Genomic DNA, 25,703 nt, shown 5'->3' with positions numbered 1-25,703 from the left:
TTTTGTCAAGCAAAAATAGTCTTTATTCAAATTTAATGGAAACAGGGGTCACTATACTTTGCAAGACGGGGAAAAATAAAATTAAAAAAAATTCTTTTCTTTTCTTTTTTTAATATAAAACAATATAATCACAATACCAGAATATGGAACTCTACAGTTTATTTCCTATGGGTTACTGCAGGTATCAATTTTCCTTGACTGTGCTTGCTATTCACAACTTTGTTAAGTCCAAAAATATGAAACCAAAGTGGTAGGAAACTTAAGACTTAGCACTTTCACTAAATGGCATACATCAAAGGGCATCAATTCAAGGGCAAAATGGTTGAACTCACCATACCTACCTATGACATCATTCCAGCCTTAAAGCCATCCAGGTTCTGAGCTCCCTGTAGGAAAGGCCAGGCCTGAACGCCAAGGCATTCTGGATATTCTACCGTGGGCCATGAGTAAAAGGGGTTTTCAAAGAGAAGAAGATTGTTTTCAGTCGAGCAGGAAGGCCTGGCCCCAGGAGGCTTTATGGAGAGGAAGCACTTAGATTTAACAATTGTAGACACACCATTAGGGGAATTAAAAATGTACAGTAGTGACGTATGTTCTACTCCAATCACTTGTGCTACGGCTACCAAACATGTACAAAAAGACGTCTCGGGGAGTTCCAGCTGTGGCCGCAGCCAGTTAGGACCTCGAGTGAGACCTGGATCTAGACCGGGAGGGCGATCTGGACCCAGACCTGGACCGAGACTTGGACCGAGACCGGGTTTTTGAGGCGGACTTTGATCTGGAGCGTGATTCTGACGGAAGGTTTGGTTTCGATTTGGAATTGGACCTCGACCTGGACCGGGTCTCCTGATTGGCGCCGGCATCCTCACCCTCCCCTCGGCCTTCCCTCTGGCCGGACTCGGACTTGGCACGCTCCCGCTCCTTGGAGCCTGAGCGCGAGCGTGACCTGGACTGTGAGCGGTCCGCGTCGTCCTTCTTCTTCTTCTTGCTGCTGCCGCTCCCGCCGCCGCTGCCCGACTTGCTGTCTCGCTTGCCGCCCCGTTTCCGGCTCCTCTCGCTCTTGCTGCGGCTGCGGCTCCGGCTGCGGCTCTCCTCCCGGCTCCTCTTCCTCCCCTTCCTCTTGTCCTTGCTTTTGCTGCGGCTCCGGCTGCGGCTGCCCCCTTGGCTGCGGCTGCGGCTCTTGCGCAGGCTCTTCTCCTTGCTTCGGCTCCTGCTCGCGCTGCCCCGCGCCTCCTCCGCGCCCCTCTCCTGACTGCGGCTGCGGCTCTTGCTCTTGTGCCGGCTGGGGCTGCGGCTCTTGGACTTGCCGGTGCGGTCGCTGTTCTGCACCTTCTCCTCCGCCGGGTCTTTGCTCTTGCTGCGGCGCTTGTCGGCGCTGCGGCTGCGGCTGCGGCTCTTGTCCTTGCTGGGGCTGCGGCTCTTTTCCTTCTTGCTGCGGCTGCGGCTCTGGCTGCGGCTGCGGCTCTTGCTCCGGGAACGGGAGCCTGACCTGGGGAGACAGGGACGCTGCGTGGGACTTCAAACCTCAGGCCCGGTCAGAGGAGATGGACCACAGCTACCTGTGGAGCTCTGCCCCACAAGGGAAGGCCTGGCTCGTTCTGGCCCAGGACTGCCTTCCGAACCCCCACGACTGCAGTCCTAGAGCTGAGAAAACTGGGGTGAGGGAAGGCTGGGAACACAGTGACCATCGAAGCGGGACCAGGTGCAGGTGGGCCCTGCATGAATTCCAGGAACGCCTACCTGGACCGGGATCTGCTCTTAGAATGACTGCTTTTGCTGCTGCCGCTCCGGCTTCTGCTCTTACGAGAATGTCTGCTTCGAGAGCGAGACCTAGGGGAGCAAATATGTATTTTTAATATTTGCTGACAAAACACTGAGTGAAAAGTCAATTAAGACATCTTTTCAATCAAACATGCACCACCCTGGCAGTTTCCAGACACCAAGCTGAAAGCGAACTCTCTCCCACGCACTGGGCCCAGAGATAGACCTGCAAACACTCCTCCAATCCCCAACGCCCGTTTCCCCAACACCTGCTGTTTTGCTGGATTTCTTCCTCATTCCCACCGATGCCACTGTGCTTCACCAGCTCCTGGCACCAGAAACCAGAGCCATCCTGGACTTGCCTCCTTCTCTCACCCTCTTCTGCACTGGCGACTCTCCTCTTAATCTTCTCCACTTAACTATGTCGGCCGCCCCCCACCCTGCCCAAGCCACCACCACTCTCCCTGCTACCACAAAGACCCCTAAGTGGCCTTCCTGCATACACCTCTGCCTTTCACTTAGTCATGCAATTCACTGAGATCAGAGAGTTGTTTTTAAATACAGATGACTTGAAGAACATGAGTTTGAACTGCATGGGTCCACTTACACATGGGGTTTTCTTCAATAAGTATGGCCTGCAATACTACACAGCTGCAGCTGGTTGAATCCATGGGTGTGGGAACTCTGTATATGAATGGTTGGCACCCCAACTCCAACTTGTTCAAGGGTCAACTGTACACTTCAAGTTTAAAAAAACCTTTAGTACCAAGACTGTAGACCCTACTGTTTCCTACCAAAAGCAACCAGGGCTCCCTGGGGAACATGACCAATTCTTTTGCAGGAAAAGCAAAGATGGGACTTATCACCATGACAGAGACTTTCAAAGATTTCTGGACACTATTATCTATGAAAGAACTGCTCAAAATACTTAATCTGTATCTTAATCACACCCCTCTAGACCTAACTTCCAGTTTATGGAAGTTCAGGGAATAAAGTATAAGTTCAACAATACAAAGAGAAAACATAAATTCAGAATGTGGGGCAGTATTTAAAAAAAAAAAGAGACTAAGAAAAGTAAATGTCGTGGGGTGGGAGCGGGGAATGATATAGGCAGACTACTTCAGACTGAAGAGACCCAACTCCTTGCAACACATGACTGGATGAATCCTGGCCAGGAGAAAACACAGCTCCATGGACATCAATGAACAACTGGGGAAACCTGAATACGACCTGGACATTAGATGACTTTATGGAATCACCAATAACGTTAGGTAAAAAAATATAAGTGTGGTTAATCTCATTCTTGGAGACATATTATTAGTTAGGGATGAAGTGTCAATTTATACAACTTCTCTTTAAATGGTACAGCAAAATAATGTAGAGGGTGTGTCTATAAACATAGAGAAAGGCAAACTTTCAGTACTGTTGAAGTTACAGGGAGGGCATGAATGCTCATGAACTATTCTGTCAATATTTATTTGGGTAAATATTTAGTAAAGCACATTCACACAGAAATCAAACAAAATCAAAAGACACAGAAGCCAGCTTGAAGGGCTCCCAATGACCAAAGACAGAATAATTTGAGCCAATAATTTGAGTCACTAAAAAACTGACTGCAGTGCATCAAACACTAAATATACAAAGATCCAATAATTTATTCAAAATGATGCTAAACAAGCAACCTTATCACCACTTTTGGGTGTTGCTGGGCACATTCAATATTCTGCAAACTGGTAAATAAAGGTATCAACTTATATTTTCCTTTTCTTATACAAATTTTTTGTTAGGGTGGTAGCAAAACGGTAAAAGAGGGAAATCATCCCTCACAGAACTAATGCCTTTAAATGCACAAAGAATGAGAAAATTAGACAGCCATCCTGCTACAACTGCTGCTGAATGGTTTGAGTAATGACTCTCAGCAGACACTGACACTGGGGGGGGGCTGCTGCTGCGGAGCTGTATGATGGGCAGCTCCCGCCGATAAACGTTATCATCATCCAGAGTGAGACATCCAGACCCCACACAAGGGATGCAACACAAGTACAAAGCACCTGCTAAAATCCTGGCCTTACTCTAAGCGCCCTCAAGATCTAACTACAACATTATGGGAAACATAGGGGATAAGATAGAGGGATGTGTCTACACCACCAGAAAAATACAATCCGCAAACTTTCAACTGTGGAAAATCTTCAAAACGGAACACCATTTCTTCCACAACTAAATGCATGGAGAATAAGGAGGGTGAAGGAGGAGATAGCTGTGATTTAAAGAACTGAGACACATGTCATTTGATTGCAATGTGCAGATCTACTGGGATTCTAATGTGAACCCACTACAAACATACACGTGTAATGAGGCAACTGGGGAAAGCTGAACACAGATGTGTTGTGACGTGGCTTCATTGTTTTATTTAAAGGGTTAGATACCCACTTAAGTATTTATAGACGGAATGACAGGATGTCTAGACTTGCCTTCAAACAGTGTAGCAGGAGGGGGTGATGAAGCAAGACAGGCAAAATAAAAAGTACTGAAGCTGGATGGGCAATAAGTATAAGGGGGCTGAGGTTCATATTTTCTCTAATGTTTTATATATTTAATATTGTCCATAATAAAAAGTTAAAAAACAAAATAACAAAACCTGGAAAGCTTAGATTAATGCCTTCTCACTGCTCTTAACCCTCAACCTGGCCTGTGGCTCAGCACGAACTGGCTCTTTGCTGTCTCATCACAAGCTGCTCTCCTCTGCTTTGTCCATTCCCCCACCAGGGCCTTCAAAAAACATTGTCTTCTCTGCTAAAAAGGCATTATCCCCTCTCTTTGCCCATCATGTCCAACACAGCCTTTAGGGATCAGTTTCTATGACATATCCTCAGGGAAGTCTCTGCCAGTTCTTCAGAACTGGGCTATATACTTTTCCTTTAACATCCTAAGCACGATAGTAATTATTTGCTCAATGCCCATCATCTCCACTAGACTGAGCTTCATGAGAGCATGGACCGTATCTGTCTTATTTACAAGTGTCTGGTCCATCTGCAGAGCAGCTATTGAATAAGACAAAGTCTCCGTTCCTGAGTAGCTGGAGTATCTGGGAGAGTAGCCAATGGGCCAGTGGTCATGCTGCCCCCAGTAATAGTATAATCTAGGGGACTCAGGAATAAATGTGAAAGGAGGTCACTGATACCTGCCTCAGAGAAAGGACTTTACTTCTATTTGTACTCATGACAAAAGTGTTCAAGAGTTTTACAAATAAATGTTCAGGTCAAAGTTCTGAGTTACTGAAGCAGATAGAACCACAGTACTGGAGACTTCCACAGGACAATAAAAATGGATTATCTATGTGCTCTTTGGGGCTTCCCAGATGGGTCAATGGTAAAGAATCCACTTGCAATGCAGGAGATTCAAGTTTGACCCCTGGGTTGGGAGGATCCCTTGGAGAAGGAAATGGCAACCCACTCCTGTATTCTTGCCTGGGAAATCCCATGGACAGAGAAGCCTGGTGGGCTACAGTCCATGGGGTCACAAAGAGTGGGACACGACTTAGCGACTAAACAACACGTGTTCATTAATGAATTTATAGCAAGCTTAAACACTTGAAGCCATCAACAGTACCTTGAGTGACTCCGGCTCCTGGAGTAGGACCTGCGTCTTCTGGAGCCAGGCTTGTCTTCAACTAATCTGATTTTTCTGCCATTGACTTCCGTTCCATCTAACTTTTCCAAAGCTCTTTTCATATCAGAGTAAGACACAAATTCAATCACCCCTTCATTTTTGCGTCCCTTGTGGGCATCTGCATAAGTCACTTCTCCTGCCTGACGCATATAATCCTAAGAAAAACAAAATCCCGGAATAGGTTGAGACACATTTTATGAAAATACCTAACACAATTATCATCATGAAAGTTTTCCCTTGCCTTTAAGAAGAAATGCCAGGTTTCTCAGGTTGACCTTAGGTATTTCCAGCTACACACCAACTATTTACTGAGGTTCTTTAAAGCATCAGACATTAGGTGGGTAGTAGAGATAATAAATATTTAACAGTTCCTGTAAACTGTTTTGTTTGAATATAAATTTTACAATTGAATATAAAATTTTTTAGTTAACCATCATTTCCCAATTTTTTTAGTGGTAGGTTCTCTGATTATAGAAGCTTTAGAAACTCAAGTTACTATATTTAAGTCAAATCTTTTACATTTCATTATAAATTCTTATTGAAAACATGTAGAGTTGTTGATAAATATCTAAGGTAAAATGTAAACAAAATCATAATGGATTGGTAAAGACAAAAAGACAACAGAACAGTGTTGTCCAGCCCTGGCTTCTGCAATGACTGCTGTAAAGCTCTGTGCTCATTCTCTTTGAGGACTTAATATAATCCAATTGGTTGGCTGGAGAGAATACAACCAACATGCCAGATGAACACAGGAGGTGTGATTAGTGTTTAAAAAGAAAACGAAATCTGGATAAATTTAAAACTTAGGGTCTTGTGGCCAGTTTCCCCATGTTTGTTTATACATAAAATATACCTCAAAATAAGTATCTGTGGAATGAATACATAAATATCCCATAGCAATTCGTTTTTGTTATTGCTTTCCTGTCCATATTTTACAAAGTTACCAACACTGAATATATGCTGTTTGATGCTATTTCTTTGCTCAGTGTCATAAAACGTATACATGTCTTAACATAACCTACATTCTTCATAATTAGTGTGTCCAATACTTCCTAACTGTTGGGACTTTTAGGCTTTACATATAGTCTTTTGCTACTATTCATAATCTACCAATGAACATCTTCATACAAAAATTTCTTTACTTCAACTGAATTATTTGCAGGAGTGATGATCCTGGGCAAAAGGCACAAGGCCCATACATCAATGATTTATCATCCAAACTGGCATACATCTTAAAGAGTAAGGAAAATGTTATGATATTATGCCACACCTGGGACTATCCTGGGCAAGGTGAGATACTGCCATACTTCCAAATCCTTAATTACAGCTCCTAACATATTGAATGTTGTTTGATAAGCAGGATTTAATGCAGTCCTATATACAGTCACATGAGGTAGATACAATCATTACTCTCATTTTACAGGAAAATGAAATACAAGAGATATTAAGCAAACTGTTCAAGATCATTCAGGTATTAATATTAAGCAAAGGAGCTGGGATCTGAACATAACATCCAGACTTCGGAACGTAATTCTTAGTACCACCCACTCCGTGGGTGAAACGACCAATTCTCTGCAGTTCATCTCAACATCACCAGTGGGTAGCATGCATTTACACATTTTAAAAACTGACAGTATTCCTTTCACTTATTTTGCATTTTCTTGGTTAATAGCTAGCATTTATTGTGCCTGGAACCATTCCAATTTTTCATATAAAAATGCATTATTTTGTCAACAGATGTGAATATTAATCCTCTTCATAGTTCAGCAGTATGAGGCACAAGAGGAAAGTAAGTTACTCAAGTAAAATAACCAGTAAGGGGCAGAGCTGGGAATCCACCCAGGCAGGTGGGCTCCTAAGTCCTGCTCTGAAGGCTCCCTTGACTTCCTAGGAAATCAACTCAACTGCTCTCCTCTCCTGAGTTAAATTGCCAAGCGCATGGAAGCATAATACCAACTGAGGATGTTGGCTAGGCTCCATTTTAACCCCAAATTTGAAAGTCTTTCTAGTTTTAATTCATAATGTTCAATTCTTAATTCTCAGAATACTGGAGTCATTTCTTCAGGGAACACAGTCTTGCTGGCAGACACTCAGTAAGGGCCTGCTGTAACGCTGACAACCAACAGTGTGCTAGAAAAAAATACCAGCATGTGTTTTAATCCCAGCTCTTCTGCTAAGACCAACTGTGAACTAACATTTCCTATATCTCATCTTTGTTAGCTAAAGACTGTTGAGAGCAGTTAAAAAAAAAAAAAAAAGATGTAAAAGCACTTTGATAAATTAAGACTACCTGAATGTGAAGGATTCCTAACTATGAACCTAAGTATACTCACTCATTTTGCTAGAGATGACTTGTTTAATAAGAAGTGAGATAGGAAACTCCAATCCTCCTTTACATTTGCCCTCCTAAGACCATTCAGGTTAAGACACTACTCAATAAGGTTTTTTCCCTTTTGAGATTAAAACCTTTTCAGGATAGGGAATTCCTTGGCTGTCCAGTGGTTAAGACTCCGAGCTTTCACTGCTGCGGGCCTAGGTTCGATCTTCAGCAGGAATAGGGGAACTAAGATCCCACAAGCTCCGTGGCCAAAAAAGATAACAACAATAAACAAATTCGATGAAAAACAAATAAATCTTAGAAAAGAACATGGGTCAGATAGTTATTTTCACCAGTGAGGCTCTATGTTGGAAGCTGACACAAACTTGCATATTACAACTAATATTGCAGGAAACACTGTTAGTTGTAATTTTTTATTTTATTAGGGCAAAACTACACTGTGATCTCTCTGTAACATTCTCCACAGAGAAAACTTCATATAACATAGGTTGTCCCCAGCATGCCGGTCCTGTAACATACAGGCTAGTGAGGTTCTGATTGTGTTCCTGTGGAAACTTTAATTGGAAAATTTTCAGATACTCTGGGAAAGCTTTCTTGGTGTGCCTGGGCCTGTATAAAATGACCTCTTTCCCAACCTTAACTCCTGCCCAACTGTATCCCAGAAGGTTAACAGGGCCCAAACCTTTAGGTCTTGCCAGCTGCACCGACTTGACAAATTCTCCACAATAAGTCTGTATTCTGTGCGTGTAGGAGGGCCGTACTTATCTCGGCCACTTCTTCTATAACCATATCCACCTTTGGAAGGTTCAAATAGATGAGATTACTTCAGTGGAGGAGAAAGAAAAAACAACACAGCACACATTCCCCTTATTAAATATACCATCTACCCCCACCCCAAAGAATATATATATTTTAACTCTATTCCCACCCTTAATTCTAATCTAGATTAAAATAAGCAATCAGCTAACATGAAAATTTAATTTAATTTACAAAGTTGTAAGTATATATATTCATTAATACTTATATTTAAAATTAACATGCATAAATTACAAATTATTAACAATTTAGAAATAAGTAACCAAATTACTAAATCGGTTACTGGTGTTACTCACAGTGATTAAAATTTTTGTGAATATTTTATATGGAAAAAAAAAGTTTTCAGGCACCTATTTCAGTTTAATCTCATCTGTGTCTAACCCTTGGGATCCTCACCACCCAGGTCTAATGGGGAAAGGTTGCGGTCGTCACATGGCTTCCTGTTTTTGGTCAGCCAAGGGCCACAATGGTTCAAAGAGCCACGCATGGAAAGGTAACCCAAGGTCAGCAAATGGAACAGGCAGTCATCTTAGCCTCAAAGGATTCTTTTAATTAAAACATTGAGGTCTTTGTTAAATCTATGTTAAACAATTGCATTACAGAGAAAAAAAAACAACACAAACACACATCATTAAACATATTTATAAAGTATTAAAACAAGAAATTTATGTCAATTAAAATTAAACATTATTAAAGATGTTTATTTACAATTTTACATTTAAAAAGATACATCATTTATAAATCAAATGGCTTAAATAATCAATACATTTTAATGTAACATTAATCAATTAATTAAAAAATTAACATTTAATAACAGAGGCATGTCACCGATACAAATGCCCTTTAAATGCTTACTGCGTCCAGAACCGTAACTGCCATCTCGTCGTGGGCCGCGGGCATGCTCAACAATTACTCGCTCACCACAAAGGTCTTTGCCATTCAGTTCATAAACAGCATCATCTGCATCTCGCAGATCATCAAACTCCACAAACCCATATCTAGAAAAGAGCAAACAAAATCCTGGTTGGTACCATTCTGACACCAGTTTCACTAACACAAAGAGAAAGCACTGAGGTTCATGCTTAGCAAAGGTTAGGCAGGTCTGGCAAACTACGGCTCAGCTTTCTCTTCCCTTTAGCTGAAACCATTCAGTTTTGTGTCCATGGGCACGCAAAAGGGCAGGGAGACTTCTCAAGGCTGACTCCTGTATTTCTAGTAGGAGGCTGGCTAAATATACAGAGATCATTTCTTCTGTTCCCCAAGTAGCTGGTGGCAACTGCAAAGACCTCCACAGGGATGCTTGGTATAAGGCATTAAAACATGTAATCCTACAAGACTGAATGTTTGCTCTTTCAACTCAGAGTAAAAACTCATCTTTTTAGCTTTAGCCTCAAAGTAGTATCTTAGAGAATAGTTAGACCTACATTCAGGCACTGTGTCTTAACTGTTAGATCATGCTTGGAATAATAAACCAAGTTAAAAAAAAAGTACTGTAATTCTCCTCAGTGAAACAAAAAAGCTTTTAAAGTCCCCTTTTCTCTACCTAAACAAGTCACAGGTGAATTGACTATTCTAAAAACTACCAATGAACAAAATTTGGAGCTATTCTCTTCTTCATGATATTCCAAATTCACTTCCATGAGCTTTATAGGTAGGCTAAAATTCTCTAAAATCTATATACAACTGTGCAAACTTCTTTTACGTAGTTCTGCTAGGAATTTCCCAGCAAACAGGTTTGGTGGTTAAACACAGATCCAAAAGAAAACAACCCCCTATCCCAATCCTATTAATGCCCATTGAAGGGAAAAACTTATAAAACCCAAATGCAAAATTTATAAGATATTTATAAGCAAAGTCAAACAAACGCCCTATAAACTATATTATCAATAAACTTAGTTTGGTCTGATGTGGCTGTGAAAAGTCTAGCTTTGTGAGAACTGCCTATACTGAAAAATCAAAACCATCTCAATCATACAAGTTACAATCAACACCTTTAAACTTTTAACAGAGCTAAGTACACAGACACTGACTGGTGTTCCTCTGGGTTTAAACCTACTGAAACTAAAAACAAGTTATAAGACCTGCCAGAAGTTCATCCAGCCTGACCAAAATTATTCCGCTTTCTTTAGCAGGTAATGCTGTACTCAGCAACATGTTAAGAGAACCAAAACTGAGGAAGTCTTCCTTTACTAAAGAGTCTCTCAAGGTGACAATGTACAGCTAAAAACTTTGTTATGCTGAAAGGTCTGTGAGTGGCATCCAAACCTCAAGAGTCACTGAAGCTCAATTCCATTAAAGAAAAGTAACACAGAAACACCCAGGGTTTAATAAGAAACGTTCTGCAGGAACAGAATTCAGAAAACACCTGGCTCAGCTTATGGATTATGGAGACTTTAAAGCACGGTTCACACTTCCATGAGCTGGAACTGCCCAGCAGCTTATTAAGAATGGTTTTGCCCATGACTGTCATAGTTGATACAGCAAGTAAAACCTCTCAAAATCAGTAACGTACTATGTTAAAAAGTGCTTTATGATCATAAAAAATCTCTAACAGATAAAATACACTGCAGCTACCTGTCTTTTCCCAAGTAGAGTGGGTCTTCAGGAAAGCTACGCTATCACTTTAAGAGACAAAATTAAAGAGCTGATTAAAATTTTTTTTTTCTACTTTGGTTTATTTCTAAATAGATAATAAAACACCTTGCCCCCAGAAGTACATTGCTTAACTGTCAAGACTGGTCACAGGTCTGCTTTGCCAACTTGCCCAGATGCCAAGTACAGAGGGATGAGAGAAAACATCCAACACGGGCATGATGAAGTGGCCTCCCCTCCCCTCTAAGCGTTCACACTGGCTCAGCACCATTCAATGCCCTTAATTCATTTGATGTGATGTCAGAAGGACAACGGCTGATTTGCGAGGATTATATTAAGACATCACAGAACACCTGTTTTCTTCAAAACAACTAGGGTTTACAACCACTTGGGAGTCAGAGAATGCAAGACCCCAAGCCCTGCAAGTAACCTGAAATAGAAAGCCAGATGTGTGTTGACAAGCGATGCTTAGGTCAGAACTCTGTGGCAGAGCATCCTCCCAGACTCCAGGATCACCCTGTGCACACTAAGAGCTCATCCTGCCTCTGAGGGAAGGTGACAATCTGCTAAGTGGAGGCACAGTTATCTAAAAAAAGATAATAATAATAATGCTCACAGTGATCAATCTTCCTCTGCAGCTGAGGCTCAAGCAAGGCACATCTTCCCAATAAAACTTTTCTCTGAGTTGTAGCGATCCATTTGTGTCGTCAGAAGAAAATGACCCCTGCAGTTCTTCCCTAATATTTACTACATTTCTAAGAAGTCCCAATGAGCAGATTACTTAGTAGCCACATTTTGGGGGGATATCTTGGCCACCTATTAAAACAGCTGACTTAAGATATAATTTATCCCACAGAAAAATCTTGGCTACCACTCTGAAAAGCCACAAAATCTATCTATAACGTTTTAATGCCAAAGTCCAGTTCAAGGATTAAATCAGGACCTGACTGTCACTCCTCTCTGTCACTGACTTGCTGGGTAGGCTTGGAAGACGAAGCCAAATATCCTCCTGCACCATACACCATGCCTAGTGTGATCCCTGTTCTGTAAGCAAAGATCAGATCAGATCAGTATGTGGTTGCTTCCACCATATCACTGTTTGAGTAGATCCGTTTTACTGAAAGGATGACCTCACTTCACTAAGTGGAGTGAATAAGTTCCCCAAATCAGGCAGAAGACTAGATAGCAACAATAAAATGGTACTTAATATTTATTAAGTAACCTCTATGTACTAAACGCTACTTATTTAATAAACACAGTACCCAAGAACCAGGTGCCGTTATCTGTTTTACAGATGAGGAAACTGAGGCACACTGCATTAAACAATTAAAACAGCAGATATTCAGACTGCGGCCTGACTTCAGAACTCCATTAGGACTGGAGCAGCAGGAACTGGCCTGGATTTTAGTCCGGGTTCCACTGCAAACCAATTCTGAAAGCACATTAAAATCACTTTATTTCTTTGAATCCTAGGGAGCTATACTACGTACCTCTCAAAAGTATGATAAAGTTAGTCCTCCTCTGGCTTAATGATGGGACAAAATTTTAGTTTTATTTAAATAGTTTGTCTCTGAATTAAATTTTTGTGCCTTAAAGAAAGTAAAGCTCTCCCTGATAACATCAGAGAATCTTTCTAAATAGATCTTAAAATTCCTTTGTGCTTTGCAGCCAAAAAAAAAAAAAAAAAAAAAAAAAACCATGAAACTGATCTCCTCTCCCCTAAAGTACTCTCCTCTTGAATTCTTTGCCAGAGTAGGGATACAAAATACACACATGCATGCATGCATGCACACTGAGCTGGCATGCGTGTACTCAGACATTCCACTGAGGTGACCTGTACATAAGCCTTATGGTCACAACCTAGCAGATAAATTTCTTAATTCTAGTTGCAGACATCCTTCCTCTTCTCTATTAAAAACGACCATCTTTCAGTAACTCTAGTATGAGAATGAAGATGAAGTAATTTGGGAGAATGAACCTATGACAGATTATAAAATCCCTCTAAGGCAGGGACTGATAAAAACACAAACCAAAACCCCACCAGTATGCCTCCTCTGGCTTGACTCTCAGATGTTACATCTGCCCTCTCTCTTTGCCTGTGTAAAGGAACAAAAAGCCTGGCCTACCTATTAAATGCAAATCTTTCCAATTAAAAGAAAAATTCCTTCCTTCAGTGTTCTTTTACAACTGCCTTTCCCCGAACTGTTTTCCTCTAGAATATGTTTAATCCTGACAAATCTAGTCAAAAAATGAAGGAAGAGGAATCCCTGCCATTTTCTAAGAAAAGTGGGTACCATGATTCTTACTGAATATTAACAGGTAATCGGGACACTACAAACAAAAGCCTTGAGTTACGTGGGCTGTTCTAAACCTCAATCCATTCTTACATCACTGCCAATGCTCAGGTCATCCCCATTCAACAGCTAACGGACTGCTCAGTCAGTCAGTCAACTCTGATATGCTAGAGCTGGAATGACACACTTTTAAAACTGAAGTACTCCAAGACTTCAGTTTTCGAAAAGTTGATCAGTTTTTCACCTGAGAAAAATGACCACCCGAGGATGGGATATTGCTGACATCCCCTGATCCTAATAACCTACACCAGTGGTCCCCAATACCACTCTGTACGTTCTACTGCAGAGGATGGGGAGCCTGCCTTACCCTCTAGGCAGGGCTTAGGGCCACCTCCGTATTCCAAACACCTTCCCTGAATGGGGGTGACTGAGGGGGTGTGCACCACCAGCTGACTGACGGGGAGTGGGGCCGAGGGGCGAGGGGAAGCAAGCCTCCATGCATGTGCCTGCCCTCACCCGCCAGCGCTGCTCACTGCGGGGCACGCCTTGGATGCTCGCTCTGTAAGAAACATTTGCCCCTTTCCACGGTGGATCTCTGCTCACCTTTGTCCTAAAACTGTGCCACATGCTTTTCTTTGTATGTGGACATGACAGTCCTCAGCCAACATCAGCAGGATGTGAGTTTTGTTTTCCCAATGTGGTGAGCCATTCCCACATTCACTGGCAAGAACCGAACCTCTCCATGGCTGGTCAGGATTAGGGATGTTGCTGTAGCCAAGGAAAAATTTTCATCTGTTGAAGTTAACCCATGGGGTGGCTTGAACCCTGAAACTAGGGTCAAAAGCAATGTACTTTAAGGGCACAGCCCTTAAATCTACCCTGAAAGAAATGGCATTCAGTGAACAGGAATCAAAACAGCTCTCTTTCAAAGCACTCAGTGCTGGTCCTGTGCTTCAGTCAGTTTGTGTCATGAGGTGCAAAAGGAGCGCACGGACAGGACTGTAATAAAAGAACAAGTTCTTGCTCTCTGCATAAAGTGCTGGGAAGACTGCAGAAAGGCACTGCAACCAACTCTAGCGCTCAGGTGATGCCAACTCAGAAAGCTTGTGACAATTGTGCTCCTATCCCCAGTACCAAAAGTCTGCAAAATCCCAGGGAAGCAGTGGTCAGGCTCTCAAAATAAAATTGACCAATGTCCCATTCACTGCCCTGGGTCACAGATTACGGTTGCAATTTGACAACTCCAGTAACTGGGGGCTGTATGTAACCCACTGCTAGGAGCTGCTACCACACAAAGTGGGTTCCTGAGATCCTTTCTATCCTGAGACAGGAAGGAGGCTGCTCTGGGCATTCCGGCCTCCCTCTTTAGCCTCCGAGGAGGGAGGGCCATCATGGCCACCCGTGGAAGGTGGATGACTTACCCGTGCTCACTGAGTGGCAGAGCTGGGGTGCGACTTCAGGGCTCACCAGTACCCAGTCTGGGGCTCTTTTCACGTCGGCAAACTGGCAGTTCCCGCACACCAAGAGCTCTCTGCTTAGAGCTAGTGTGGATTCCTGGTCTGCAAACGTTGGCCACATCTCAGTCTGCACTTGATCTTTCCCCACCTTCAAAGAAGAAAACCTACCTCATGATTCCTCTCTTCTCGGTCCCCCGACCGTTAGATTCACTCCTAACCGCCCTGTCATCGCCCCTGCCTGCTTCCCCCTGGTGATCCCCTCAGGGCACTGCCTCGGTCTACAGTGCGCTCCCTCTGGTGGGCTCTCAGGGCGCTCTCTTCCCCTCTGGTAGACAAGTAGGGTCTCACCTCACTTCGCTCTAGAATGTGGCTACTTTTACTTAGTCAACTTGTCTGTTTACATGTAGCAGGGAAAGCCAGCTGCTGTAACATTCTTTTGCTCAGAGGTCTATACTGACTCCTAAAGATCTTTGTTGACCCATTCTCTAACTCTGGAAGGCCTTGATTACACAAGGTGAATCAGAACCACCGTCTTCTGTAGACTTGAGAATTCTCTTCCACGAGTCCCAGAAACTTCCATTAGCACTTCTATTCAATTTTTTGTTTTACATGATAATGTTTTGGTGACCTTTCAAGCCTTGTTCTTTTTTTTCCTTTTCCACCAGATTTAACAGAATATAATGGAATTAAGTTTTAATCAAGGCAGAATTGACTAGGTCTCACATATTTCTTTCAGTATTAAAATATAATTGAAACAGTAGAAAAATGTCAAGCCTTGTTCTTTTTCCTTTGTGCTTATCTTCTCATTTGATTATGAGCTCTTTAACAAACACTAATATCTAAATAGTGCCTGGCACAAGTAAATACTTCATCTATAATATTTCATTCATTCTTCATGATATGTGAAGAATGCACTATTACCCCCATTTTGCAATGAGAAAATGAAGCTGGGAGAGGTTAGGCAATTTGCACAGAGTCAAGGAGTTCCTAGGCAGCACAGCTGGACTAGAACCCAGGTCCATCTGACTCCAAAACCCAAGCTCTTAACCACAAGGTCACACTGCCTTTGTAAAGGCAGGTGTTTCTTCTCTCCCACAGTCCTGAGTATAATTCTTTCAAATTCAACAAATGCTGCTGCTTGGCTTGATAATCTAATCTCAGATAAGCCAGGCTGTATTAACATTTTTTTTGATACAGTCGGGTAAATTCTCCAGAGCAAAAAAGAAATTGATGTTGGGGCAGGTGAAGAACCTCTAAGCTTGGGGTATGTGACAACCAGGTTACTTTCACTCCTCTTTTGGTTCCCATTAGCCAGTGTCAGCCATCTGGTCCTTCCGAAAACATGTGTGGGTTCAGAACATAACAGACTAGAAGAATAGAGGAAAAATAAGATTATTCTGTGCAGTCCCCATTCTGGAGGCCCCATATTAACCCCTGGAATCGGTCTTTGGTTTTAAGGCTCAGCAAAAATTAGACCAGCATAGAGATGATGGAAAGTTGGGCCTAGAGGTGGTAAATGTGAATGGACATTGACAGTATTATGTACTTAAGGATGCGTTTAATTAGTTTTGTAAGGAATGGTAACTGGGACCAAAAAATATAAGCATGAATGGTGTGGGAAAAAAACAGACCAGAAATCAAAGAATATGATAAGGTTTACAGACTTTCAATTAAACAATGATTATAGCAGCAACTAGAAAAATACTTTGCAGATGACAGGCATCTATAATTTAACTCCAAACCACTATTAACATGACTATTCCAGTCCACCTCTTTCCCTTTTCATATAATAATAATAATATATTATTATTCCCTATAATAATGTTTACAACTGTGAGCTTTCCTGATCATTTCACAGATGAAGAAATAAAGACTTAGAACAGTTAAATAAAGGCTACCCAATATCTGGGATTCTTTAGACCTAGGTCCTCACCTAATATCAACACTCTATCGCCACGCTCTTCTGTCTCCATGCCAGTGGAAAGAAGTGCTCCATAGAGCAGACAGTTTGAGAAATATAAGCTCTAGCACAGAAAACCAGCTACATCAAATTATGTGTTGTGGAAGACTAATGCCCACATGAATATTAACATCTTATGAGAAATATTAAATGACAAGGAATATCATTTCTGCATCTGATGTGTACTAATACTGATAAGTTGTGAACATTCTCTAAGCTACTAGTGGAACCAGACCTGTATGTCAATTATCAAAATTTCAATACCAGTCAAGGAATATACAGATAGATTTGATATAGTCATTAAGAAGACACCAGCCCATCTCTGAGGGAATATTCACATACTGGAGTGAGGAAAAAAGAACAGAAATAATCATTATTCTAAAAACTAAGTGATAATACAAAATTCCTTCAGAAAGCAGGAGGAAGAGGAGAATCTATAACCAAATTCAAACCTAGTTTTACTGTGCAACCGGTCTATGAGCTTATTTACCATTTTTTTTTCAACTATCCAAACTATTTCAAAAATGAACTAAGAAAATTCCCTTTCACTATGCAGTTACCATATTCCTACCCTATAAAATGGGACTACCCTTAGAAAGCAACACACTTGTAAATAGTTTGTGGATTAATCTATCACAACCATAACCCCTCTGTCATAATGAAATGTATCACTGTGACCTTTAAAGTCAACAGGGCCGCTTTCCTTAAAGGAGGGTAAACACAATCAAACCTGCATCCATTTCAGTTTCCTGACACTTATCAATATTAAGGGTAAATGAAATTAAGAAGTCTCAAAAGAGGTCAACTATTCTCTGATGGGGTTTCCCTGATAGCTCAGTTGGTAAAGAATCCACCTGTGATGCAGGAGACACCAGTTCGATTCCTGGGTTGGGATGATCCACTGGAGAAGGGATAGGCTACCCACTCCAGTGTTCTTGGGCCCCCCTTGTGGCTCAGCTGGTAAAGAATCCTCCTGCAATGCTGGAGACCTGGGTTTGATCCCTGGGTTGGGAAGATCCCTGGAGAAGGGAAAGGCTACCACTCCAGTATTCTAGCCTGGAGAATTCCACGGACTGTACAGTTCACAGGGTCACAGAAAGTTGGACACGACTTGAGAGACTAACTTTATTCTCTGATGACACACTTGAAGTTCATGAAGACTCGATCACAAATTAAAAACAGTTTAAAAGAACTCAAAGAGATGAAAGTCGTGCTGCTGATTTAGAATAAAACTCTTGGAATGGAAGATACAATCACTGTTACTTGCAGTTAATGAAACAAAGGTGTACACTCAGCAGACAACACTATCTGGATCCACACCAAAGCTACAAACAAAACCAGTTTGTACTTACCTCTAAACGACACTACAAGCAGGGTGACAGACGTTAAAGCCTCTGAGAGGTTATGTCTCTTGGGACCATCTTGGCTCTTTCCACGTCCCTCATAACCGCCTCATAGTCTCTGTTTGTTTTGGGTTAAAGATGCCCCTCCCCATGCTACCTTGGGGATGCCTTTCCCATGAAAATTATTTAATTCACTTAATATTTTAATGCATGTTTCACATTCCTTAAACATTAATGGATCAATAGCTTTGTTTCATCCACATGAAGTAACTTTTCTCAAAGTCAGTCATCTGGTCTGTGGTTCCTGACCCCCTTGCTCGAGCCTCCTGCTCACCTCTTTGCCTCCAGTCCTCCCACTCACCCCGGGTCTTGGAGGCTGGTGTTCATGAAGGCCTGCCTCTGGCATCCAGGCACAAGACATGGCTGGGGACCCTGGCGGAGGGCCCTGAGTGCTTCTTCAGGAATCTAGAGGTGCCGTTCCAGGACCTCTCGACTTTCATCTCCACATACAGCAAAAGTCATGTAGGGCATTTCCTGAAAACACAGGCGTGCAAATCCAGGGCACAAACCACCCCTCATCTCCAGGATACTCCAAGACCAGACAGCCCTAGCAATGACAACACAACAGAGACTGTTTACGCCTTTTACCTGCACAAAATCCTACCTGGTTCTCAGCCATCACAAAGCTGACACCACCCTTTAGCTCTTCAAACAGTAGCCTGAGGAGAATCAGGAGCAGTCTCTGCCCAGGGCCAATGTCATTAGAACAAAACAGACCACCTATCTCACTTGCTGGTCTGCTGGAAGCCGGTGCAGAGAGACTAAGGACTTCTGGAGGTGGAACCCGAACTATCTTCTCACCCCTGGAGGCAAGGCCCCAAAGGACAGGACTGAACCATCTGGAACAGCGTGAGAGCAGCTTTGACCTACACCTCCCATGTTGTATCTGGTATGTGCATATATCAGATCTTCAGTTTCCAGAGTTGTCAATAACTCATTTTGTGACCTTGGACCAGTCACTCTAAATTCCTGTGCCTCAGTTTCCCTGTCAGTACAAACTAGAGATAACACTTGTTTACTTTAAAATTTCAGCGTTAACTTACAAATTCATAAATACTATCCCCAAGAGTATTCTCTCAGATGCTTTGAGCATCTTTCTTCTGAGGAACTCAAAATACAATCTTCTGTTTGGGCTACTTGGAAGAATAAGAAAATCCCGGGAACCCAAACCACATTTTATCTAGTCTACATCCTGTGCCTACTTTTTAAGAAGGGAAGAACATTTCACGTGGCCCTTAAATTCATTTGATACCTCAATCAGGAAAGGAGGAGCAAGCTATTCAAGTGAGAATAGAGATTTAAGATGACTTGGACAGATTACTGTAGAAGATGTTTATTCTTTTCACAAACTGATTGGGAAACCAGGAACAAGGAGTGGGAGTCTCAAGCCAGGGCAGTTTAAGGTGGTAAGTAACACTTGGTCAAATCACAGCATGGTATGATTTCTTGGCACTGACTTTTTAAAATGACAGAAATTTAAAAATTACCCACAGCTTAAGGGAAAAAAATATATATATACTTAATATATATATTTTTGGAGGTATGTTGACTTCGGTACAAAAACAACTTGGTCACATTTCTAACAGTTACATTACGAACAAAACAGTGACAGATGCTACTTAATCCATAGTCCTGTTTTTTCATGATTTCTTATTTGTTTAAGAAAAGCTCTTGTAAGACACCTGAAACCATTTCACCTGGTAAACTAACAAAGACTTTAAACAACACAACTGCTCCGTGCTGATGAGCTGCTGTGACGGTGTGCCCATGCACTGCCGGTACGAGCGTAACTGGCGTAGCTTTGCTGGACACTTATTTGGCTATGCCCATGGAGAGCTTTCAAAGTGTTCACTCCTGCTGTGACATGCATTTTACTTCCTAGAACCTGTTCTAAGGAATGATTAAAAATGTAAACAAAATTTTATGCACATGACATCCATCACAAGGTTATACACAACAGCAAGAATTTAGAGACAACCTAGGAAGAATGCTTGGGTAAAGCATGATTCAGCCATACAATGGATTTTAGGTAGCCACTAAATGATGTTTATGTGAAAGACTTTAATGTAACAGAGTAAAATATGTGAGAAAAATTAAGCATACAAAGAGGGACATAAAATTGCACATAAAACCTTGTCTATGTTAAAAGGATTATTAATGATAACTTCTACTTTATGCTTTTGGTATTGTCTAAATTATCTACAACGAACCTGTATTTATTTTCTAGTCAGTCAAAAAGTTATTTTTAAAAAAGTTCTTCAATCTGTTATGCTTGGTAAGCTAAATGGATAAGGCTTAAAGGCTGCAAGATAACTTCCTAACACATATATTTGGATATTCTAATTTAAAAAGTCATAATATTAAAACATTATGGTAAAGAGTAAGTTCAGAAAAATAGGAACTCTTAAATACGGCAAGTGAAAATATAAATAAATAATATGGAAACCAAAAGGTAGCCAAAGTTCAAAACGTGTATAGTCAGTTCTTCACATCTGTGGCTGATTGAACCTGTGGGTGTGGGGAGTGGACTATGGGACCTAGGCGTCCATAGACTTGGGTATCTGCAACGGGTCCCAGAACCAATCCTGTGAGTATACTGAGGGACAATGGTATACACTCTGTTTCCAAAGTCTATTTTCAGGAATCTGCCCTAAGATTTACATAAAGGATATTTTCCATATTTATATGGAAGATATTCATATATGTACAAAACAGTGGAAGACCAAAGACAATCGCCTTGTCATACAACATGGTTTCGCTTATGTACACTATATTAAACAGTATTTACATGTGGGAATACTATGTAGCGCTTAAGAACTAGGTTGCAGGAGATCACTCAATGACAAAGAGGATCAGAACTGTTAGGTAGCAGCAGGTTACAAAACAGAACCTAACAGTATGAATCCAAGCTTGTGAAAAAGGGAGGTGAGGAGGCTGAAGAAGTGCATGCAAGAAAAGGCAAAGTCTAAGTGCAAAGAGTGCCATTTTTAATCAGAAATAAAACAGTATTTTGAAATGTCATACAAATTAAGTATGGGCTTTTTTCTGGGGGTGGGGGTGGGGCACACCTCACAGCTTGCAGGATCTTAGTTCCCTGACCAGGGACTGAACCCAGGCCCTCAGCAGTGAAAGCGCTGAGTCCTAACCACTGGACTGCCAGGGAATTCCCAAGAATGGGTTTTTAATAATAAACTAATAGTTCAATTAGCCAGAAACCAATAACTTCAAATTCAATTATATTTTCCTTATTGCCTCTTTAAAAACAAGAAGAAAAACAAGCTCTCAGCAAGGATTCAGTCAAAAGAGAACATCCCTGTGTAGGTTCTGGGGTTGGCAGAGAGTCTATCCCAGTATCTCAGGCCTAACAATGTCCTACAGTGCTCAGGAACTAACAAAAACACGGTGCAACTCGCTGAAGCCTTAATACATTTAAAAAGTTAACTAAGGTATCTTCTACTTGAAGGAATTTTAAGTAAAGGGTGAAAACAAAGAACTTCTTGGTAATACTTAGATATCATGAAAATCCAATTACACCTCTGAAAATTCTGGCTGTTCACAGATTCACTGTAATATGAAACACAGGTTTTGAAATTTATAGCAAAGTTTCCCTGAAGAGTTTTAATTCACAGATTTAACCAACTAGAAAAACCAACCCCCGCCCCCCCTCCCAACTCCTCAATGGTTTGGGGGTTTACCTGTCCAGCTACTAGGCAAATAAAATAATCGTAGGATATGATCTGTCTCATTCACTAACTAAAATATGGAAAAAATTAAAATACAAAGATCTATGAGTAAGACTACAATATTGTGTGGCAAAATACTGTATTAAAAAACTATCTACATTTTATATGAAAAAAGAAAAAAGTGACTAACAAAAAAGAAAGTTCACAGAATTCACAAATAATCAAAGACAGCAAAAGTTACCACAGAGCTGGCAGGCTCTAACAGGTGCTAATATTGCTGCTTCCTTGACCCCTGGTCCCCCAGTGCTCCTGCTGGAGTCAGTGTGGCACATACAGATGGAGGAGACCAGAGGGGATCTGGAGAGGCCTAAATGGTCGTGGGAGATTTACAGCACGTGTTCGTGGTCCCAAATTGAACCATCTTTCCAGGAGTTCTCTAAAACAAAGGCAATCTAGATTAGGGTTACCTGGTACAATAAAAGCAGGCAATGCACTCCTGTATACATCTCCCTTCTCCTGATCCCAAGAGGGTCCATAAAAGGTTCTCCTGGATACTAAATCTCCTCTGGAGAGTTCATCTGCTTCCTCATTTGGTCAACCTTTCTATTTATACCATTGAGTTATGCCTATTTAATTCTGAACTTTACCCACAGTCCTTCAGCTCAACTTATCTACTGTCTACCGATGAATCTCACTTCTACAAATTTCCAACTCTTCAGCAATCTTCAAAGCCCTAACCATCCAAATTCTGCTTTTCAGTTTCAGAGATACTAATAATCACAATCCAGATGTGTTAAAATTGATTCTCTATTATGCTTCCTAGGTTTTCAGGACTGTAAATTTACATATGTTGCTAAATTATGCCATCCTTTTAAACTCCTCTGCACTACTGCCATCTGATCTAGTCAATTTGTGTTTGAAATACATCTATCTACTTTGTTCAGAAGTCGTTTTCCTCTGCAATGATTCCTGAATGCTTCCAGGAGGTGCACCAGTTTGGTGTCTGTCACACCTGCCTTCAAATCCCTAGAATGACTTCCCATTCCTCATTCCTTTGACTCTCAACCGCAGATTTCATGCATCCCAAGGCTTAGCTGCACAACTGCAAAAATGAATAGTCCCCCTAGAGACCCATGTATATACGGTCCTGGAAGGAGCAGTGGTTCTTCCTCTTATATCACCATTTCTAAGGTTGCTCAACTATTCCCTCCAGAGCACGTGATTTTGAATGTTTAGTGTAAAAGCTTATAGTTGTTTCTGATTTATGTTTTTAAACTTCTAGATCATTTGTTAGACTCATCCAAGCTAGGCTGTTTACTATATTTCAAAATTCTTCCTCATTCAACCATCACCAGTTGGGACATACACTATTCCCAGACACTTCACTTCAAGACCCTGTCAATCCATACTTCAAAGCCTATTTCAAACAAACTGCTCCAAGTTTCACTTTCTGAGTTTAAACAGAGAGCAAGCATTTCTTAATTCAAATGTAGGCACTTAATTTACTCAAGAGTGGAATTGTTTTTCTGCCTCCTCCCTTCACTTAGCACATCAACAGCCATCTTGGTTGTTATCAACATATTTGTTTCATTAATTAGTTTCCATTAATTATTTTCCCATTAGTATCAACATCATTTCTTGCTATCACTTGAGTAACCTTAGAGAACAGACCTCACCAAATACGCTTTCATGTTACTAAACACTTAACAAGCTGTCTCCTTATGATCATGATCGGTCAGATCCCTTTGATTACAGAAACCATTTACAGCTATAAGCCAAATGCTTTACAATTCTTATCTCTAATTTTCCTTTTCCTGGTGGATGAGGAAACTCAGAATCAGAGAAGTCACTTGTTCATAGAAAGTAAGTGGTGAAGATAGGATTTTACCCAGGCCTGTCTGCTTTCAAAACCCATGCTTTCCCCAAAATTTAATTATTCTGTCAACTTGGTTGGGCTCCGAAGAAAACCGGGAGTTTGAACTTAATCATTCAGACACATATTTATCACAGTAACAACCCCCTGCCCAACTTAAGAGCTGAAAGCTCTAATGTACAAAATGAAGAAAGTCCTAAGCCTTCTACTTTGAAAGAAATTAGCATTCATAATGAACACTTGATGGAGGACATTTCCCTTAATAAGAAGGTGATTCTTCCTAACAATCAATTTGAAATGACTTTTTAAACCCAGCCAACAGTTTGAGTACATTCTAGCTTACGATTTTTCTCCAGTGTTCAATTAAAACTTCATAAACCTCTCAAGTGTTAGCTGCTAGTATTACTTTGGGGAATAAACTCTAGTCATGTCAGACCTGTTGCAGAGCAGGTCTTAAAAAAGGGGGGGGGGCAGTTAAGAGTTCTTCTAACATACAAGGTTTAGTACCCTAAAATATTTCCCCTATTCCTTTTTTTTAATATCCGTGTCTTTGAAGTCCTACATAACATTTCCTGGTTCTCAGTTTTCCCTGTTGAATATCTTCTCCAGTCCTGACTCATCTGTTATCCCTGAAACTTGTAGCTCCTGTGGGCCCTGCTCTACCAAGATAGATCAGAATACAAGTAACAGACCATAGCCGGGTAGGAAGTCAGCAATTTTCTAACTCTAGGTCTCCGTCTACAATCAACGAGTTGACAACTCATGGTGGCCACTATTCTCCAACAAATTCGACAACCTCAGAGCAATTTCCCGGCAAGCTGAGGAACGGAAACCCCAGCATGGAAACTGTACGCAGTCTTAAAAGATAGCTGGCTAAGACTTTTAATTTACCCTTGTAGAGGGAACGGTGAAGGCTTTCAGAACCCCAAGTCGATAATTTTGAAACCGTCCCTAGACTATTCAAACCAGAGTCTCCCGCCCAAAAAAAGAATAGCACATGGCAAATCTAAAAAAAAGAAGGCGGGGGTGGGGGGGCTGGTCCCTTCAGAGCTCCCGTCCCTGGGAGAGATGCGCTGTGACCATCTGATCCAGTAAACTGGGTAAGAGGTGAAAAGGAAGCAGGAAATCTGTTTCCAGCAGCCCTCAGAGCGGGAAAGGTCGGTCTCCACTGGAGACGAACCAGGCCCCAGTCCCAGGGCCCGAGAAGGAAAAACCCAGGCCGCCCTGGAGCTGTGTGCCCTCCCGCCCGCAGCCCCAATCCCACTCGGGTTCCCCCACCCCCCCGTCCCACTCAGCGGCTCACCATCGCTCCTATTATCCCTCCGCCACCCCCACCCGCGCAGGCGCAGTAGGAACTGGGGCCTACCCGCGCCCCCGAGGCGCCGCTACTATGGCGGAGCCGGAGATGGCCGGTAGCAGCTCCTAGTGGGGCAGGCGTCCCTCTCCCGTCCCCGCGGCCTCCCGCCACCGCCGGGGGCCCCGTCCCCACACGACAGGCCCCTCTTCAGTCCTCCTCACCCGTTCTTCAGATCCACCTCCAGGATCTTCCCATAGCCCTTAAAGAAGCGCTCCACATCGCGCTCCCGGGCCTGGTAGCTCAGGCGGCCGATGTACACCCGTGGCATCCCGGCAACGGCGGCGGCTACTTGGCCCGGCCCCAGCCCCCCTTAGGCGGCGGCCGGCGAAGCGAGAGCGCGACGACGGCGGCGGCAACGGGCGGGCGGCGGGACGGACGTAGCCGAACCCGGTGACGTACGCGAGCACGCAGCTCGCGAGCACGCGCCTCCCGCCTCCCCGCAGGCGGAGGGTAACGGGAGGGAGAGAGCGCGTTCGCTTCCCGCCCGGCCAGGGACGGGG

The 25,703-nt window shown here is 42.3% G+C and overlaps 1 protein-coding gene across 5 annotated transcripts; it reads right to left on the bottom strand.

Annotated features, from left to right (window-relative positions):
• Window positions 1–25,703, bottom strand: SRSF4 (serine and arginine rich splicing factor 4). Of its 5 annotated transcripts, none has more exons than XM_045164636.1 (8): window positions 25,365–25,702; window positions 14,892–15,075; window positions 9,440–9,582; window positions 8,981–9,162; window positions 8,451–8,563; window positions 5,371–5,585; window positions 1,741–1,830; window positions 1–1,489 (listed from the first exon to the last, which is right to left on the bottom strand). In XM_045164636.1, the coding sequence occupies exons 4-8, from the start codon at window positions 9,069–9,071 to the stop codon at window positions 676–678; spliced, it is 1,323 nt and encodes a 440-aa protein (XP_045020571.1). In that variant the 5' UTR covers window positions 9,072–9,162; window positions 9,440–9,582; window positions 14,892–15,075; window positions 25,365–25,702; the 3' UTR covers window positions 1–675. The 5 variants fall into 5 exon arrangements, with proteins under 5 accessions (XP_045020571.1, XP_045020570.1, XP_025134359.3 ...); XM_045164635.1 differs by having other exon boundaries at window positions 8,981–9,129; XM_025278574.3 differs by lacking the exon at window positions 8,981–9,162 and adding an exon at window positions 14,074–14,238 and having other exon boundaries at window positions 25,365–25,701.

The sequence above is a fragment of the Bubalus bubalis genome, chromosome 2, assembly GCF_019923935.1.
Source record: "Bubalus bubalis isolate 160015118507 breed Murrah chromosome 2, NDDB_SH_1, whole genome shotgun sequence".
Lineage (NCBI taxonomy): Eukaryota > Metazoa > Chordata > Mammalia > Artiodactyla > Bovidae > Bubalus > Bubalus bubalis.
The sequence above is the reverse complement of the archived record's forward strand: the minus strand, read 5'-3'. Positions and strand labels throughout refer to the sequence as shown.